Below are 20511 nucleotides of genomic sequence, written 5' to 3' on the forward strand. Positions count from 1 at the left end.
TTGTGTGTGTGTGAACATCTACTTGTATCTTAACAGCAATTTTTCTATTGGGTTGTCTTTTGGAGATTCATTCTTCATCTCTGTATATTCAACATACATTCTAAATTCTTTGTTTTTATGCATTATAATTTTTCTCCCAGTATGTGATCTGTTTTTTTTTTAATCTATTTATGTTGATTCATTGTAAACAAATGGGGTACAACTTGTTTCTCTGGTTGTACATGAAGTAGATTCATACCATTTGTGTAATCATAAATGTACATAGGGTAATGACGTTTCTCATCTGTTATTTTTCCTTCCCGCCACTCTTCCCACCCCTTTTTTTCCTCTATATAATCCATCCTTCCTCCATTCTTGCCTCCCTCCCACCCCACATTATAATTATCATCTCCTTATCAGCAAGCTCATTCATTCTTTGGTTTTTGGGGATTAGTTTATTTCACTTAGCATGATATTCTCCAACTTCATCCATTTGCCTGCAAATGCCATAATTTTATTCTTCTTTATGGCTCAGTAATTTTCCATTGTGTATATGTACCACAGTTTCTTTATCCATTCATCTATTGAAGGGCATCTAGGGTTGGTTACATAATCTGGCTATTGTGAATTGAGCAGCTATGAACATTGTTGTGGCTGCATCTTTGTAGTATGCTTATTTTAAGTCCTTTGGGTATAGGCCAAGGAGTGGGATAGCTGGGTCAAACGGTGGTTCCATTCCAAGTTTTCTAAGGAATCTCCACACTGCTTTCCAGAGTGGCTGCACTAATCTGAAACCCTACCGGCAATGTATGAGTGTAACTTTTTCCCCACATCCTTGCCAACACCTATTGTTGCCTGTATTCTTGATAATCACCATTCTATTTGGGATGAGATGGAATCTTAGGGTAGTTTAGATTTGCACTTGTCTTATTACTAGAGATGAACATTTTTTCATATATCTGCTGATTACTTGTAGATCTTCTTCTGTGAAGTGTCTGCTCGTTTCCTTAGCCCATTTGTTGATTGGGTTATTTATATTCTTGGTGTAAAGTTGCTTGAGTTCTTTATAGATTCAGGAAATTAGTGCTCTATCTGAAGTATGAGCAGCAAAGATATTCTCCCACTCTGTAGGCTCTCTCTTCACATTGCTGATAGTTTCCATTGCTGAGAAAAAGCTTTTTAGTTTGAATCTATCCGTTATTGTTTCTTGCTTTTATTTCTTGTGATATGGGAGTCATGTTAAGTCTGATCCTAAGCCAACATGTTGAAGTTTTGGACCTACTTTTTCTTCTATAAGGTGCAGGGTCTCTGGTCTGATTCTGAGGTCCTTGATCCATTTTGAGTTGAGTTTTGTGCAGGGTGAGAGATAGGGGTTTAGTTTCATTCTGATGCATATGGATTTCCAGTTTTCCAGCACCATTTGTTGAACAGGTTGTCTTTTCTTCATTGTATGTTTTTGGCACCTTTGTCTAGTATGAGAAAACTATTTATTTGGGTTTGTCTCTGTGTCCTTTATTCTGTACCATTGGCCTACCTGTCTATTTTGGTACCAATACTATGCTGCTTTTGTTACTATTGATTTGTAGTACAGTTGAAGTTCTGGTATTGTGATACCCCCTGCTTCACTCTTCCTGCTAAGGATTGCTTTAGTTATTCTGGGTCTCTTATTCTTCCAAATGAATTTCATAATTTCTTGCTCTTTTTCTATGAGGGACGTCATCGGGATTTTAATTGGAATTGCATTGAATCTGTATAGCACTTTTAGTAGTATGCCATTTTGACAATATTAATTCTGCCGATCCAAGAACATGGGAGATCTTTCCATCTTCTAAGGTCTTCCTCAATTTCTTTCTTCAATGTTTTGTAGTTTTCATTGTAGAGATCTTTTACCTCTTTGGTTAGATTGATTCCGAAGTTTTTTTTTTTTTCTTTTTGAGGCTATTGCAAATGGAGTTGTTTTCCTCATTTCCCTTTCACCTGTTTCGTCACTTGCATATAAAAATGCATTAGATTTATGAGCATTGATATTATATCCTGCTACCTTACTGAATTTATTTATGAGTTCTAGAAGTTTTCTGGTGGAATTTTCTGGCTCCTCTAAATATAGAATCATGTCATCGGCAAATAGGGATAGTTTGAGTTCTTCTTTTCCTATTCGTATCCCTTTAATTTCTTTGGTCTGTCTAATTGCTCTGGCTAGAGTTTCAAGGACGATGTTGAATAGAAGTGGTGAAAGAGGGCATCCCTGCCTTGTTCCAGTTTTTAGAGGGAAAGCTTTCAGTTTTTCACCATTTAGAATGATATTGGCCATGGGCTTAGCATAGATAGAGAGCCTTTACAATGTTGAGGTATGTTCCTACTATCCCTATTTTTTCTAGTGTTTTGAGCATGAAGGGGTGCTGCATTTTATCAAATACTTTTTCTGCATCTATGGAAATAACCATGCGATTCTTGACTTTAAGTCTGTTGATATGGTGAATAACATTTTTTGATTTCCGGATGTTGAACCAAACTTGCATCCCTGGGATGAAACCCACTTGATCATGGTACACTATTTTTTAAATATATTTTCGTATGTGATTTGCTAAAATTTTGTTGAGAATTTTTTGCATCTATGTTCATTAGGGATATTGGTCTGAAATTTTCTTTCCTCTATGTGTATCTCTCTGTCTGGTTTAGGTATCAGGGTGATACTGGCTTCACAGAATGAGTTTGGAAAAGTTCCGTCCTCTTCTGTTTCATGGAATACTTTGAGGAGTATTGGAATGAGCTCTTCTTTAAAGGTTTTATAGACCTCGGCTGAGAATCCATCTGGTCCTGGACTTTTCTTTGTTGGTAGGTTTTTGATAACTTCTTCTATTTCATTGAAATTGATCTATTTAAATTGTGTATGTCCTCCTGGTTCAGTTTGGTGGATCATATGTCTCTAGAAACCTGTTGATGTCTTCGAGATTTTCTATTTTGTTGGGAGTATAGATATTTAAAATAGCTTCTAATTATGTTTTGTATTTCAATAGTGTCTGCCATGATATTTCCTTGTTCATCCCGAATTTTAGTAATTTGAATTTTCTCTCTTCTTCTCTTTGTTAGTGTGGCTAAGGGTTTATCAATTTTGTCAAAGAATCAACTTTTTCGATTGTTTCTTTTGTTTCAATTTCATTGATTTCAGCTCTGACTTAAACTATTTCCTGTCTTCTATTACTTTTGGTGTTGATCTGTTCTTCCTTTTCTAAGGCTTTGTGCTGCAGTGTTAGGTCATTTATTTGTTAATTTTTTTTTCTTCTTCTATTGAATGCACTCCATGAAATAAATTTTCCTCTAAGTACTGCTTTCATAGTGTCCCAGAGATTTTGATTTGTATCTTTGTTCTTGTTTACCTCTAAGACTTTTTTATTTCCCCCAATGTCTTCTGTTATCCATTCATCATTCAATAGCATATTATTTAATCTCCAGGTGTTGGAGTAGTTTCTGTTGTTTGTCATTTACTTCTAATTTCATTCCATTATGATCTGTTAAGAGTATAAGATAGTATCTCTATCTTTTTGTATTTGCTAACAGTAGCTTTGTGGCATAAAATATGGTCTATTTTAGAGAAGGATCCATGTGCTGCTGAGAAGAAAGTGTATTTGCTCATTGTTGGATGGAATATTCTACATATGTCCATTAAGTCTAAATTATCGATTGTGTTATTGAGAACTATGATTTTGTTTGTTCAATTTTTGTTTGGAAGATCTGTCCAGTGGTGAGAGAGGTGTGTTAAAGTCACCTAGTATTATTGTGTTGTGGTCTATTTGGTTCCTGGAATTGAGAAGGATTTGTTTGACATACATGGATGAGCCACTGTTTGGGGCATAGATATTTATGATTGTTATGTCTTGCTGATTTATGCTTCCCTTATGCAGTATGAAATGTCCTCCTTTATCCCTTCTAACTTTGACTTGAAGTTCACATTCCCTGATATTAGGATGGATACCCCAGCTTTTTTGCTGAGTCTATATGCATGGTATGCTTTTCCCCATCCTTTCACCTTTTGTCTGTGGGTATCTCTTTCTAAGAGATGAGTCTCTTGATGGCAGTATAGTGTTAGGTCTTTCTTTTTAACCCAATCTGCGAGTCTGTGTCTCTTGATTGATGAATTTAGGCCATTAACATTCAGGGTTATTATTGAGATAAGATTTGTATTCCCAGTCATTTTGGCTTATTTTTGTTTTTTTAACATGACTTGGTTTCTCCTTTATTTGGCTGATCCTTTAGGGTAATTCCTCCCTTTGCTGATTTACATCATTGTTTTTCCTCTATTCCTCATGGAATATTTTGCTGAGAATGTTCTGTAGTGCGGCTTTCTTTTTGTAAATTCTTTTAGCTTTTGTTTATCATGGAAGGATTTTATTTCGTCGTCAAATCTGAAGGTAAGTTTTGCTGGGTATAAGATTCTTGGTTGGCATCCATTTTCTTTCAGAGCTTGAAAATTCTATTCCAGTTCCTTCTAGGGTCTAGGTTGAAAACTCTGCTGATATCTGTATTGGTTTCCCCCTGAATGTAATTTGATTTTTTTTTTTTCTCTTGCAGCCTTTAAAATTCTATCTTTATTTTGTATATTAGGTATTTTCATTATAATATGCCTTGGTGTGGGTCTGTTGTAATTTTGTACATTTGGTGTTCTATATGCCTCTTGTACTTATTTTCCATTTCATTCTTCAGATCTGGGAAATGTTCTGTTATTATTTCACTGAATAGATTGTTCATTCCTTTGGTTTCTCTGTGCCTTCCTCAATCCCAATAATTCTTAAATTTGGCCTTTTCATGATATCCCATAATTCTTGGATATTCTGTTCATGATTTCTTACCATCTTCTCTGGTCAACTTGTTTTCCAGATTAAATATTTTGTCTTCAATGTCTGAGGTTCTGTCTTCCAGGTGGTTCTATCCTATTGGTTATGCTTTCTATGAAGCTTTTAATTTGGTTTATTTTTTCCTTCAGTTCAAGAATTTATTTTTTTCAGAATCTTTAGCTCTATTGAAATGATCCTTTGCTTCCTGCATTTGCTCTTTTAACAGTTGATTGGTGCAATCATTCAATGCCTGCATTTGCTCTCTCATCTCATTTGCTTCTCTGATCATTTTAATTATGTACATTCTGAACCCCCTTTCTGACATTTCTTCTGCCATGCTGTCGTTGGATTTTATTGATGTAGCACCTAGGTTTGTTTGGGACATTTTCTTCCCTTGTCTTCTCATATTGCTCAGGTATCTTCCCCTTTAGGAGTGAAAATCTGAGATATCACAGTTTTCTCCCTGCAGGTTTCCAATATTTCACCTCCTAGCCTTCAGTAGCCTGAAGTCTTGGAGGAACTTGATAACACAGTCATCCACAAAGGATGCTGCCCCTCTAAGGATAGTGGCCTCCAGGTGGGGTATTATTTCCTACTAGTTGGCAGAGGCACCTCCATGTGTTGACCAATGGTCAGTTGAAGGGGCATTAGACTGCAGGCTGGGGCATGGCTGGTCTGGGTCTGGGTCTCTGGTTCTACCACCCCAGTGGGGAAGTCTCACCCCACAGATGGGGACGTCTCACCCGGTGGCTCTGAGCGAGTCCCGAATCTCTCTATATTTATTCTTCTTGAATCCTGAGTCCTGGAGCAACACGGAATGCACCCACCCTCTAGTCCGCTAACTTAGATCTCCTCTGTTTTTTAAAAATGTATTTGTATTGACTTCTTTGTAATAGTTTTATAGAAAATCCACTAAACTTCTGTTGAGCTTAAACATACAGGCTAATTTGAAGAAAATTCATCTTTTTAATATTAAATATATTATCAACATATAATTTAATTTAATATTAAATTAATTATATTTATATAATTATATTTAATTAATATAATTATATTTAATTTAATATAATTTAATTTTCTCCTAGACTGTCTTTTTTTTACTCAGTGATCACTTTTAATTGATCTTGCTCAGTACTCGATTGAGCAAGTTTTCATGGAATTTTAGAAAACGTCCAGCTAGCCAGCTAGTATCTCTTCAAATATTGCTTTCTACTCCCTCCCAAGATTTTTTTTTTTTTTTTTTGGTATCAGGGATTGAAACCTGGGGCATTCAACCACTGAGTCACATCCCAGTCCTTTTTGTATTTCATTTAGAGACAGAGTCTCACTGAGTTGTTGCTTAGCAACTTGCTTTTGCTGAGGCTCGCTTTCAACTTGTGATCCTCCCATCTCTGCCTCCCAAGCCACTGGGATTACAGACATGCACCATTGCACCTTGCCCTTCCATGATTTTAATTTCTCTCTCCTCATATTTTCTTAAGAGAGTATTGGATAAGACATTCCATTTTTTACCTCTTGAATACTTTTTAGTACTTTTCAATATTGCCTGTGAGACCTTCTGTTAATTTTCTCCAATTTGTTAGACCACTAGTTTTCTCCTCAGTTGTGCCTCTATTTTTATATCTAGAAGTTGATTCAAATTCTTAACCAAAACAAGTTTAAAAAAAAAAAAAAGTCATCCTGGCCTATTAATATATATATATATATATATATATATATATATATATGCAAGTGTTGTTTTGACTGATTCACTATTTCAGTTCTTGAAGTAGATTCTATCTGCTTCATCTGTTTACTGTCCTTGTACTTCTCCATTTCCTTTTTTTGCTTTTAAGTAAGTTATCTTCAGCCAGACTTTTCCTATCTTTTTTTAAAAAAGACCGTCTCATATGCCCTAAGCCATTTCTGATGGGTGGATCACATTTTTAAAGTTTTAGAATCTATATAGGTTATTAATGCATAACCATAACCATAACCATAACCTTCTACAGCTCCAAGATACTACTCTTCATAACATTTTATGGTCCCAAGGTACCATCATCTCCTATGCCTGCAACAAAAGGAGTCAGGGATCAACTTTCCAGCCCACATCTTAGTCTTCAATTCCTTCTGCTAATTTTTGGTATCAGTCTACACTGATCATCTGGTTTCAATTTCTAAATTTCTCATACCTGAGGAGGATTTCAGCATTGCTTCTTTTTTTTCGAGAACTGGGGATGGAACTCAGGGCTTCATATTTGCTAGGCAAGTGCTCTACTACACAACTATTTTGAGACAGTCTCCCTAAATTGCCCAGGGTAGCCTTCAATTTCTGATCTTCCTGCCTCAGTCTCCCAAGTAGCTGGGATTACAGGCATGTGCCACCATGCCTGGTCCTGTACTACTCTTTTAACTTTAGTATTACTTTTTGGTTATATTTCATAAAGAAATGTTTGATGTTTCTATTAGAAGGAAACCCATTCTTAATGTACTTGCTTTGTCAATTATGCTGTCAAAAGTCCTTAGAATTTTTATTAAACCAGTGGCTGAGTTGTAATAACCGACTTCTTTTAACTTGGTAAATTATATCCATTCTTCTGTAAATTGTTAATATAAGTCATATTGATACATTTCCTGATGTTGAACCACCCTTGTATTCTGGGAAGAACACTATCTGATGCACTGAAAACCTTAAATCAATTCAAAAGCTCTCATAAAAAACAAAGTATATATATGATATTCTCAACAGAAAACAATCAGTGGAATATGTTTAGTACATATACATGATACAGAACTTTCACACATGCAGAAATATACATGCAAACTTTCTTCATCAGACAAAAGAAATGTATCAAAAACCGATAGTAAGTAGGTAATGAGAACCCGAAGCAATCATTTAAAATTACCTGCTCTTTCTTGCAATACTTTTGCAACTTCATGCCTTATCTCTTGTTACTTCTTGTCTCTGGGAACACCCTCATACCACCCTGGGGAAAAAAATCACACCTCTACCTCTAATAAAATTGGTTTTGTTTTCTGCTAGAGAAAAATGCATATATACAAGTCAACAAAAAAATTTACATAAAATGTAGGATTCACTACTTTTCACTCCATATTGTAGATTCCATATTAAAAACTGCTATCCTACAGACAACACAGTATATGAAAATGCTCAAATATATTAATGGAGGAAGGAATAAACAAATAAGTAAACAAGCCAAAACCAAACAGAGCAGAGCATTCCTAACTGGTCTATGAAAATTTGACTGAAGGAATTAAGACATGAGACATAAAACACATTGGGTTTTAAGTTATTTATTTACAGAGGTTCTTACTAGTATAACTACTTTTAAAACACATCCCCCCAAAAGGTCATTTATTAATCTCTGAAGCGACATACATGGCATAGAAAAAAAATCTATGGTCAGTTAAAGTAGATAATTAAAAATGTTAAGTAACCAAGAAACTTTTTCAGTAATCCAATCCCTGAACATATAGGAATAAAAATGTAGTTATTCACATAAACTTGGTTGTTTTGAATTGCTAATGATTAAAAAAAAATACTACTATGAATGATAACATGACTTTGAAAAACATTTTACAAAAGTAAATTTCCAATTTTACATTTAATTGTAAGACCTATAATAAGAAGCTGACCACACACATATCTATGTATTCCACAAGATATTAATAAAACTGATGGCAACTCTAGAATTATTTCATCAAGCACATAAACAATCTTTACTATGGGTCTTTGAAATAGTCAATACAATATCAAACTAAATCAACACCTGTTAATGGCTCAAAATTACCAAAAATATATTGTCTCTGAAACAGCTATTGTCTTTGAAAAGCTTTTGCATTTGAAAAATACACAGTTTTTAAATCTTTTAGTTCTTATTTCACTTGCAAGTGTAATTTGAAACAATCTTCTTTAAATGTTATACTTGTTAATAAATGCAAATAATGCTAGATCTTCAAAATATTTGAGAAGAAAATATACTGCAAAAAAGAGCAGTTAAATACATTAAATGGTGCATGTTGAAGCAAGACCACACTATTTAATCAGAAATATATGCAGATTTTTATTCATTAAGTATTGTAATATTATTTAATCTCAGCACAAATTGAGATACACAAATATGTACTTCCATAAACTCATTCACTGATACTATACAAAAACATTCACAGGTAACACCTACAATAAAATTTATTTACTCTATCAGGGTTACAAAGCTAGTGATAACATGAATAACTTAAATTACTGGTCTTCAGATAAGAAATATAAGCAAAGAGATAAATTACATCAAAATCAATATTTTTTTTACATGAATTAACTTGAAATAGAAGAGGTAAATCTTAGTCTTTCAAGAAGAAAATCAAATGGTATAGTTTATTTAGTGTTACTTTTCTTCTTTCCAGCTTTTACCAAGTGCTAAATACAAGTACCATAAGTCAGTTTCTTATTTGAGTATGAATTTACATATTTCTGAAGATTTTCTTTTTTAAGTTTCATATCAAATGAGTTGTAGATCTACTTAAAGTATGACTTCTTCTTTCAAAGAAGGAAGGAAGACTGACAAGAGAAGGAGATGGGATACCCTATAAAGACAAAAATATTTTATATTTTAAAATTTTGTTTAACAAATTAGGCATGAGTATCATGCCTGTCATTTTTACACTACACAAATTAGTTAAAGAATTAAACATTTGAAATTCTAAGCCCTTTAAATAAAAGAACTTAAAATTAAGGGAATGGAAACTATTTTAGCATTCTGAAACTAACTGCATATTAACTCAACTAGAATAAATATTGGCTTACTGCTAGTAGTGACAACCAAATTTTCTTCTGTGAGATATTAATGAGTCAGTGTTACAGATTATAAAAGAAAAAGTTATAAACTGAACAAGTTTAGTGGTTTCTTAATTCATAAAGCAAAACTGGGAGGGGTGAAATCAACCTCATGGGAAATAATTTTCTAAAATTAAGTCACACAATCCCAAAATGATATGCAAAATTCGTGTGTGTGTGTGTGTGTGTGTGTGTGTGTGTAATTTTGCTCTACATGAAAACTGAGCAAAACAGCAGTGCTTCCATGTAACAGTAATTAGTAAGTTGCTAGCTATCTAAACTCTGTTTTGGAGGTCAAAGTTAAAACATTATCAGAATTTTTAACTACAACAAAGAAGCATGCATAAGAATATAAAAACCCAAAAGTGGGGTATAAATCAATCAGAGCTATAGGTGGTAGCACATGTCTGTAATCCCAGAAATTTGGAAGGCTAACACAGGAAGATCATAATCTGAGTCCAGCCTGAGTAACTTAGTGAGACCTTGTCTCAAAAAATAAAAGTGCTTGGGATTTAGCTTAGTGGTTCAATGTTCCTGGGTTTAATCCCCAGTAGCACTATACACACACACACACACACACACACACACACAGTTTCATTTAACATATATGAATGGCTAACTAAACTTAGAGTCAGCAAGTTGGCTAGTTATAAATTCTAACCAAAGTAGTAAAATGAATTGTTTAAAGAAGTAGGTTGGTAACGAATTACCATTCAAATGATAAAACAATTAAAAGGTTTTATTTTCCTCAAGTGGAACTTTTATGATTTGACATATTAAAAACAAATTTTATATAAATGCCAAATATTTAAGATTAAGAATCAGATTTGTAGTAGAAATCTACATTTCATAAAAATTTTCTTAAAAATTTCCTAAATAGAATTTCCAAAGTAACAGTAAATTACCTCGTAAAAGTTTTTATTTGGCAATATGCAAAGAAAATCTATTAAGCCTATACTATTTTTAATTCAAAGCAGTAAAAACAAGTTGTGAATTCAAAAGTCCCACCCACCCAATAAGTAACTAGTGGAAAAAGAACACTTTTTTTTTTTTTTTTTCACAAGTACAAATTTCAAATAGCTAATAAGCTCACATTAAACTTCACGAGGCTTGTTTCCATTATTGCTTGGCATATCTCCTAATTCTTCACAAATGTCAAAGATGACTTGGATAGGACTTTTTTTGAATTTTGAAAAATCAATATTTCCTTCTAGTATCTTTGAAAAACTAGCTCGGGAGGCAGAATGATGTATAGATCGAAACCAGGAGAATTGAGAGCGCCCACCAGTAGAGTTTGAGCGCTGAACATAAACATGCTTAGTAAATCCAATTATATTGCTTGTGGAAACAGAATGGTTTATCTGTTAGAACAGAAACAAGCAATTGAGAAGAGGATATGAATCTCATAAAGATATGTTAAACTACTTATATCTATTGTCTATATAAAAGTATAACTATAAATAATTTCCTAAAATCTTTCTATAAAATTCATTTGCCTTCATCTGAAAGATAATGTTTATAATAGTTACTACATAAATAAAAAATAAACAAAAGATAATACTTTGACTTTGAGAAAGTTTAAAATTTAACAATGAATGCTTATCTGCATTGTCTATCAATTTAAACTAACCAAATTACTTTGCATATATTTATATAATCAACTAAGTACAACTTGTCTCCTGCTGGTTAAGGTTAACCTTATTGGAAAATCTGTATAAATATAAATTCACATATAACTCTTTGTTAACTAAAGACCTAAATAACTAGCTTTAAAAAATTTATTGACTATTATATGCCTTGCCTATATAAAATTTTTTATAAAATAAATGGTAATCCACTTCTTAAACACTAGAGCACCCACAATGTACCAGGTATTGTTCTAAGCACATAGCATATATTAACTTGTTTAGTCCTTATAACCACGTTATACTCATTTTATGACAGTAAAACAGAAATCTTTAATAACTTGCTGAAAATCATATGGCTAATAAATAGCAGAGCAAAGTTGAACACTAGGTTCGTGCTCTTAATCACCACCCAAACTGTGTCTCAGCATATAATCACGTCATATATATAGACTTGTGACTTTATACATTGATATGTATAATTTGATTCTTAAAATAACACTATGGGGTAAGTACTGTTGACCTCCTTCCTCTCATCTATAAAAATGCAGACGGAGTAAGAAACTTGCTGAAGGACACATGACTAAGAAGTGACAGTCATTTGCTTTCCTTTAACCTTAGGTGCTTAGGTTAATAATAACTGTACAAAGAAAGAACAGATATATCACTTGTATACTTAGTTATACATGTTAGAAATCCCTTATCGAATAATTTGACACTTGGGAATTTGGATTGTTCAGGAATTATTTAAACATACACACAAACTTAGAACCAGTAACATCCTCTAAAGTTCAGTTTCAGAGATTCTTTTCTACTCATAAGAGAAATAGTAAAGGGCATAACACTCAATCTCAGTTATTAGAACCCACATGCATAAACAGAGCCATAGTATTTACATTGGTAAAATGACAATCCAGATTGAAACCTGTTTGTTTTCTTATGGATTTAGAACACATTTCAATCCCAGGAAGATTTCAAATTAAAAAAACTACACATTAATAGCAAGGGTTTTTGCAGTTTTTTTGTAAGTAAATAAGTCAGATGTTTCAAGATAAATTTAAAAAGGGATGGGAGACAGTAATATTTCCATTTTAAAATGCTAACAAATGCTAAACCAACTCCATGAGTTAAGTCATTTAGCCCATTAAATCAGAAACACTTACTGCTAATGATGATGTGCTAGGCAGACGACTCACTCCATGTTTATCACTGCTGGGAGGACTTCTTCCCTCCACTGAGCTATGTGATGGCATAAGAGCCATTCGTAGAGCTCTTTTTGGAGTTTTGGAGAAAGAAAATGCTCTTGTAACCTAGAATTAAAAAGTTATAATTTATGTACCTGGTAAGTGCATAAAGAAAGCCAAATATACAATTTTCTACACGTAGTATGTGGTAGAATTCTATAGGGAATAAAGCAGTGAGAAAATGTAAGTTGTAGATTACTCTATCTTGCATTTAGAAAGCACTGAAGTTCTATGAAAGAAAGGAGACTGGGAAGGAAAAAGCAGTCTGGGAGATAAGACACCTAGGTTATGGTCTGATTCTGTCACAGTCTTGTGAAACCTTTCATGAAAAATCATTTGAACCTCAATTTCTTTGTTGGAAGAGTGAGAGTTTCTTTTAATCATCTTTCAACATGTTGCTCTACTATATATCATAAATGTTAAAGTGATGGGAGATACAAAGATGGCACAAAGCCTATCCTTTACAGGGAAAGAAAACAAAATTATATTAAACTTATGAATCTAAGAGTTAGCTATCTGATTGCAAATTACCCTTGACCTTAAAATTCTAGTTCTACTTTTAAAAAGTCTTATTATCAATAATTCTGATAAGGAAGGAAGTCATCTTCATCATGAGAAGATTTAAACGTACTTCTATATATTTCTAGAGTCACGAATAGATTCTAGGTCCCCAGACACAGTCATTAGCCCTTTGCTACAAAAAAAAAAAAAAAAAAATGAGGCAATATTTAAGATGAATAAACACTTATCTAGACGTAAAACACCAAGAGCACATTGCCACTGAGGTGTAATTCATAGACATACCACTGTGACAAGAATGGGAGGGATAGCAAGTTATTATAATTGCTTTGACAAAGAAGCTACTGAACTAAAACTATTATCTCATTTCTGTGGGCAATTTCCTAGAACCAAAGAATGGCTTTGTTGTACAGACTGTCTTTAGACAATATTTATGGCATATTATTTGAATATAATCTTAAAGCATATTTTAGAGATATGTCAAATAATTTCTCTAAAACTCACCTTTTTGGAAGTCTTTTTTATTGCTCTAGATGCTCTACTCAATGTACTATCCATATCTTTAGTATTCACTTCAAAGGACTCTGGATCAGCAGTGTAAATAAGATTCTCCTGTTGAAAAACAATTATTACTTTAAAATTATGAAAACAATTGCTTCTAAATTCAAACCTTCTAAATCAAGCACATGTATACATATGGGAATATTTGTAAATTGAGTCACCCAAGATTTGTAATGTGCTTGAAATAATTTCTACTACGGAATACACTAATTTAAAGATAGCATAAAATAAGTATTCAGTAAATGAATATTTCACTGCAATGAGAAAGAGACATCAATATGGAATCATACTAACAACCCTAAAACTAACAACTTCAGAAAGTGAGCAGTCTTAGTGTTTAAGTATAAAGCCACTACAAAACCAATAAAAACCTTAATCAATTGCAAATTAAGATTTAATCATTTTTCTACTTTTCTCCTTCCTCAATCTGCATTTGGAATGAGAGGTTCTAAACTTGTGATTAAGCACTCCGAGGGTCACAACAGATAAAAATCAGGAAAATTGTGTGCAAAATTTGTGTATTTTTCTGAGGAGAGGGTTCATAGTTTATATCACATTCCCAAAGGAATCAAAGACTTCATATAAGCCAAGAGTCATTGACCAAAATTTACCTTAAGTGAGATAAATAATCTGTAAGTCATTCAAATATTACTTGTTCAAACTGTTTTGGCTTTCAGAGAAAACAAGTTAAACAAGATGACTTGCATATTCCTACAAATAATTTTACTTAAAATGTATATATCTAGACTCTGCATAGGCAAACTGCTTCACTAACTCTAACACTAAGACTATGTCTTCCGGCATATTCATTCTGTTGCTACAGAGAATTTTATACAAAATTGTGGGAAAAATATTTTTCTGAAAATTTTACACGTTCAAATATTAGAAAACGTTATATCTAATTCATAGTATTCATAAGGCTAAAACAAGATAATGCACAGAAATATTTTGAGATAAAATATTGTCTTTTAACATACACAAGGTACACTATACTATACTCAATAATTTTAATTGCCTACTCTGGCTTTCCACCCCTGAAAGTCACATAGACAGCCTTAATTTTGATAAACCTCTAATTTCTTCATTACAACAACCAAACCCAGTCTGCCTGCTCAAGACCTTCTTTGTCCCACTTGATCTGTTTATTAAATGATTCTTGGGTTTATCTAATCTCAATAAAGTAACAGCATTTAAAATTATCAGTATCTTTTTCAAAATTTTACTAATTAACCTAAATAATGTTACTAAGGCACAAGTTTAGAATAATATACATCACTCAAACTCTACTAACCAATTACTATTTATAGTTTAGTATTTCTCACAGATATTTTCCTACCTACATAAAAATGTTTTTATAACAAAATTAGAGTCATATTATTTAGTTTTGTCTCTTATGTTTTTAAATCAGTTGTGTTCTGCCTTTTTAAAGTCATTAATTACTCATAGGAATTATTCTTAACAAACAGCTGACAAGTCTTTTCTGATTATATCATTTTCTAAGCTAGAACATTAGAAGTAGAAAAGCAGAGAATGAACATTTTTAAATTCCTGATGTATAAACTGCTTTCCAAAACAGGTATACTGTTACTATATTCCCACTGGTAGATCAGGAAAGAGTCTATCTTACCTCATTAGTCCTGGGTTACTTCCTTAAATTTAAAAAAAAAAAAAAAAAATTGCAACTTGGTTTGCAAAATAATTTGACAGCCAGACACGGTGGTGCATGCCTCTAATTCCTGCAATTTAGGAGGCTAAGGCAGAAGGATTGCAAGTTTGAGGTCAGCCTGGATTACTTGGCAAGACACTGCCACAAAATAGTTCAGTGGCAGAGCACCCTGGGTTTAATCCCCAGTACCCACCCCTCTCCCCAAAAAAGACAGATTGCTTTCTTAAACTCTATTGCTTTATATTACTAGGTAGCTAGGTATATTTTCTAGCTTCTAAAACTTCATTTACAAATTGTCTATCTTATATATAATTTGCCCATTTTTCTAATGGAATAGCACAGCTTTTTGTATTTAATTATGAAATAAACTTTTAAGAAAGGAAATAATTGGCCAACTTTGTCAATATTTCCCCTAATATTTATTTTGTCTCAGATTTTATATTTCTAATTACTTTTTTATATTGTAATTATTCATTATTCAGTTTTAAAAGATTTCATTTAATTCTGACATAAAAATTGATGTTTGATGTTGTGATTCCTTTATATAATTGTTACATTCCTGATTATTTTAACAAATATCTCACTGTTAAACAATATAGATGCTATTTCTAGTCTCAGATAGCTTCTGTGCTGACCAAGTATTTCCCTAAAGAGCTAATATGCGTCACCTACATTTTCTTATGTTTTTGAAATTTTTTTTTTTTCATTTAATTCTTGTATTTATCTATAACTAATGTGTATAAGTTTAGGACAGACATCCAGTTGTCAGTGTTAGGGTTTCTACATTTATAATACCATAAAGGCTTGTATTTCAAAGTCATTTATCCCTTTTCTTGGTTCATCTATAAATTTCTGAAACTGAGCAGTAATGTTGATTATGAAAACTTCAAAAAATAGAATTTAATGTCTCACAAAGAAATTAGTGTTTTCTAAATTTTCTTAGGTATCATTGCTTTTTCTTTAAAAATCATCTTTGGAATTATACTGTAAAATTCTAAAATTTCCCAGGATTTTATAGACATGGCAATAAATTTGTAAATTAATTAAAGGCAATTTGACACCTTTGTGGTAGTCATTATTCTCATTCAGGAATATCACAGGTGTCTCAGTATTATCGTTTTCTTAAAATGGTTTTTGTGTGTTTCTTATGAGACCATTTGTGGTTATTTCATGCCAATTTTTTTTGTTTGGTTTTGATTTTTTTTTTTTTTTTTTTTTGTGGTGCTGGGGATTGAACCCAGGCCTTGTGCATGCAAGGCAAGCACTCTACCAACTTAACTATCTCCCCAACCCACTCATGCCAAATTTTATTGGAAGAGAGATCTTCATTTCCTATACTTTCTAAATGGTGACTACTAGCACCAAGGAAAACCACTGATAAGTATATATTTACATATTATTTGGCTACTTTATTAAATTTTGTTAAAAATCCTGATAGTTTTCAAGGTCTTAATCATCTTCACAATCATTTGCAAAATAACTGAACAGGGGGAACTGAACAGAGAGCTGAGGCAGAAGGATCCCAAGTTCAAGGTAAGACTAAGTAACTTAGAACCTGTCTCAAAATAAAAAAGAAAAGGGATGCATATGTAACTAAGTAGTAGAGTATCCCTGGGTTCAATCCCCAATACCAGAAAATTAAAAGAAAAATATTTCCTACAGGTCATAGTAACGGGATCATGTTTCCTTTATTGGTATAAAAATGGCACCATAAAGTAAGTGGAGCTGTGTGGCTGCTTTAACAATAGGCATACATTCTGAGAAATAAGTCTTTAGGGAATTCCATCATACAAACATCAATGTACTTGATACAATGTAAGATGACTACATTGTCACTACTAGGCTAGGCTATATATCCTTTTTTTTTTTTTTTTTTCTTCCTTTCCCCGAGATGGGATCTTGCTACATTGCTAAGATAGCCTCAAACTCATAGGCTCAAAAGGTCATCCTGTCTCAGCATCCTGGAGCCACACTTGGCTCCAGAATCTTTATTGCTGTTGTTGGCAGTGCTGGGGATGTAACCTAGAGCCTTAAGAATACTAGGTAAGTACCCTACCACTGAGCCACATCCCAGCCTCAGTAGAAACTTTTTGTGCTCATGCACACGCAGAAAAAAGAATGTTTTGACATTTAAATACATTTTCCATCATTATGTTTTGTTTTTAAACTACAAAGTAATTTGCCAATGCTTATCTGAATTATGACATTTTGAAAACTGAAAGCTAAAAAATCCAATGGGATTAGTTGGGAAAAAATAGAAACAATAAAGGAACTCATTTATTAAAGTGATTGGTTAAAAAATTAACATACACTTATCAAAGATTCAGGGATATAACTAAGTGGTAGACCATTTGCCTAATATGCACAAGGCCCTACATTCAATCCCCAGTATGGAGAAAAAAAAGAAAAGAAAAGAAAACAAAGACCACCAAAGAAACAGAAAATAAGGCAGGCACAGTGGCACATGTCTGTAATCCCTGCAATTCCAGAGGCTAAGGCAGAAGGAATGCCATATCCAAGGCCAGACTCGAAAGCAATTGAGCAAGGTGCTAAGCAACTTGGTGAGACCCTGTCTCAAATTAAAAAATAAAAAAGGTCTGCAAGGGAAGTAGTACCAAAAGAGGGGTGGGGAATAACTTAGAAACAGCCAAAATACCCATTTAAGATAGTATTCTAGACAACTGCCTGAAAATTAATATAATTAATGCACACTTTCAAAGAAGGCTTTATATCCATGCTTAGTACTTCCAGAAAGAGAATATCAAAGGTTATATCTTTGAAAAGAAAGATTAGAAGGAAAGGGTTGAGACATTTTATTGCAGTTTACCTTTATTTATTTGATTTTGCTCTTACGTGCAAATATTATTGTAAAATAGAAAGTAAAAATCGGTATGAACATAAAGCCAAGCCAAACTGATATGTTAAATTTACTCCTCAAATAAAATATTTACATGCAAAATCTATCAATGTATAGGTAATGAAACTAACTCCAAGTATACTCAATATTGGTGAAATACTTTTTATAATTGAAGGTCTCTAAAATATAAAACTCTAACAGTTGCTACTAAAGAAAAAAACGTATTAGTAAGTTTATTCTCAGTTTTTCCTATTGTTATCACAACTTTTATCTAGCATATAATAACCACCTCTGAACCAAAAAGGGAAAAAAACAGTTTCAGGTTTTCTATAAATGAACAAATAAACTCTCTCCGATTTGGGGTAAGGGAAAAGAGATATAAGATCTTACATCCCTAGAAGGCTCTGGGCCTAGAATGACTGAAAGGGTTAACATCTAGATAGTTCACTAGTGGCTGAAATGACAATATGGCCCTTTTCAAAAATGTAAAGATGAAGTACTTCCTCTCCTCTTGGCACGAAAGAAAAAAAAATACAGAAAGTCAGACAAAAGTTCAGTGGGCAAAACTTACCAGTAGTCTTAGGCTTCTTTCTCATTCTCTCTTCTAAAAAAATTATTTCTATATTTTAATCTCTTCCTCCAAATTTATAAAACAAAACTAAAACATGACTTAAACAGGTCAATTACAAGTAATGAAATAGAAAATGCCATCAAAAGCCTACCAAAAAAGAAAAGCCCAGGACAAGGATTCTCAGCTGAGTTCTACAAGATCTTCAAAGAATAAATACCAATACTCCTCAAAGTATTCCATGAAATAGAAAAAGAAGGAACCCTTCCAAACTCATTCTATGAGGCTAATATCACCCAGAAAAAGACACACCAAAGAAAGAAAACTTCAGACCAATATCCCGTATGAACACAGATGCAAAACTTCTCAATAAAATTCTTTCAAAAGGCATACAAAAACATATTAAAAAGATAGTTCACCACAATCAAGTGGGGTTCATCCCAGAGATGCAACAATGGTTCAACATATGGAAATGAATAAACATAATTCATCACATCAATAGACTTAAAAACAAGAATCATATGATCATCTCAATAAATGCAGAAAAAGCATTTGACAAAATACAGAACCCCTTCATGTTCAAAAGAGAGTAAGAAAATACCTCAACATCGTAAAAGCTATATTAATGCTAAACCCAAGGTCAACATCATTCTAAATGAGGAAAAATTTAAAGTAGTCCTTCTAAACACTGGAACAAGACAAAGGATGTCCTCTTTCACCCCTTCTATTCAACACTGTCCTTGAAACTCTAGCCAGAGCAATCAAACAGATGAAAGAAATTAAAGGGATACGAATAGGAAAAAAAGAACTCAAACTATCACTATTTGCCAATGACATGATTCTATACTTAGAAGATCCAAAAAATTACACCAGAAAACTTCTAGAACTCATAAATGAATTCAGCAAAGTAGCAGGTAATAAAACCAACACCCATAAATCAAACAGGTGCCTTAACATTAGTGACAAATCTACTGAAAGAGAAATTAGAAAAACTACCCCATTCACTACTATAGCTTTAAAAAAAAAAAAAAAAAAAAAAACTTGGGAATCAATCTAACAAAAGAGGTGAAAGACCTCTACAAAGACCTCAAGACCTCTACAATGAAAACTAGAGAACACTAAAGAAAGAAATTGAAGAAGACCTTTAAAGATGGAAAGATCTCCCATGTTCCTGATAGGCAGAATATTGTCAAAATGGCCATACGACCAAAAGTGTTATACAGACTTAATGTAATTCCAATTAAAATCCCAGTGACATTCTTCATAGAAAAAGCAATCATAAAATTCATTTGGAAAAATAAGACCCAGAATAGCCAAAGCAAACCTTAGCAAGAAAAGTGAAACAGGAGGCATCACAATACCAGACCTTAAACTATACTGCAGAGCAATAGTAACAAAAACAGCATGGTTTTGGCACCAAAAGAGACATGCAGGCCAATGGTACAAAATAGAAGACACAAACACAAATCCACAAAAATATAGTTATCTCATACTAGACAAAGGAGAAAAGATAGTCTATTCCACAAATTGTGTAGGAAAACTGGAAATTCACATGTAACAAAATGAAATGAAGCCCTTATCTCTCACCCTGCATGAATCTCAACTCAAAGCAGATCAAAAACTTAGGCACTAGAATAGAGACCCTATGTCTAACAGAAGAAAAAGTAGGCCCAAATCTTCACCATGTCAGCTTAGGATCTGACTTCCGTAACAAGACTCCTAAAGCACAAGAAGTAAAGTCAAGAATCAATAAATGGGACGAATTCAAACTACAAATCTTTTTTCTCAGCAAAGGAAATAATCAATAATGTGAAGAGAGAGTCTACAGA

The 20511-nt window shown here is 33.0% G+C and overlaps 1 protein-coding gene and 1 long non-coding RNA gene across 2 annotated transcripts in view; one reads left to right on the plus strand and one right to left on the minus strand.

Annotated features, from left to right (window-relative positions):
• The window catches only part of LOC306670514, a 1027288-nt gene that overhangs the window by 705599 nt on the left and 301178 nt on the right, over nt 1–20511 (plus strand). The gene's annotated exons all lie outside the window — the stretch shown is intronic.
• ECT2 (epithelial cell transforming 2) overlaps nt 8090–20511 on the minus strand; it is a 75308-nt gene continuing 62886 nt past the window's right edge. The window contains exons 23-26 of the mRNA XM_079155128.1: nt 13535–13642; nt 12431–12577; nt 10736–11003; nt 8090–9392 (exon numbers count right to left, since the gene is read on the minus strand). Coding sequence (XP_079011254.1) covers nt 10737–11003; nt 12431–12577; nt 13535–13642 — 522 coding nt within the window. The 3' untranslated portion in view covers nt 8090–9392; nt 10736. The remainder of the gene's footprint in view (nt 9393–10735; nt 11004–12430; nt 12578–13534; nt 13643–20511) is intronic.

The sequence above is a fragment of the Sciurus vulgaris genome (genome assembly GCF_902686455.1).
Source record: "Sciurus vulgaris genome assembly, chromosome: 10".
Classification (NCBI taxonomy): Eukaryota; Metazoa; Chordata; class Mammalia; order Rodentia; family Sciuridae; genus Sciurus; species Sciurus vulgaris.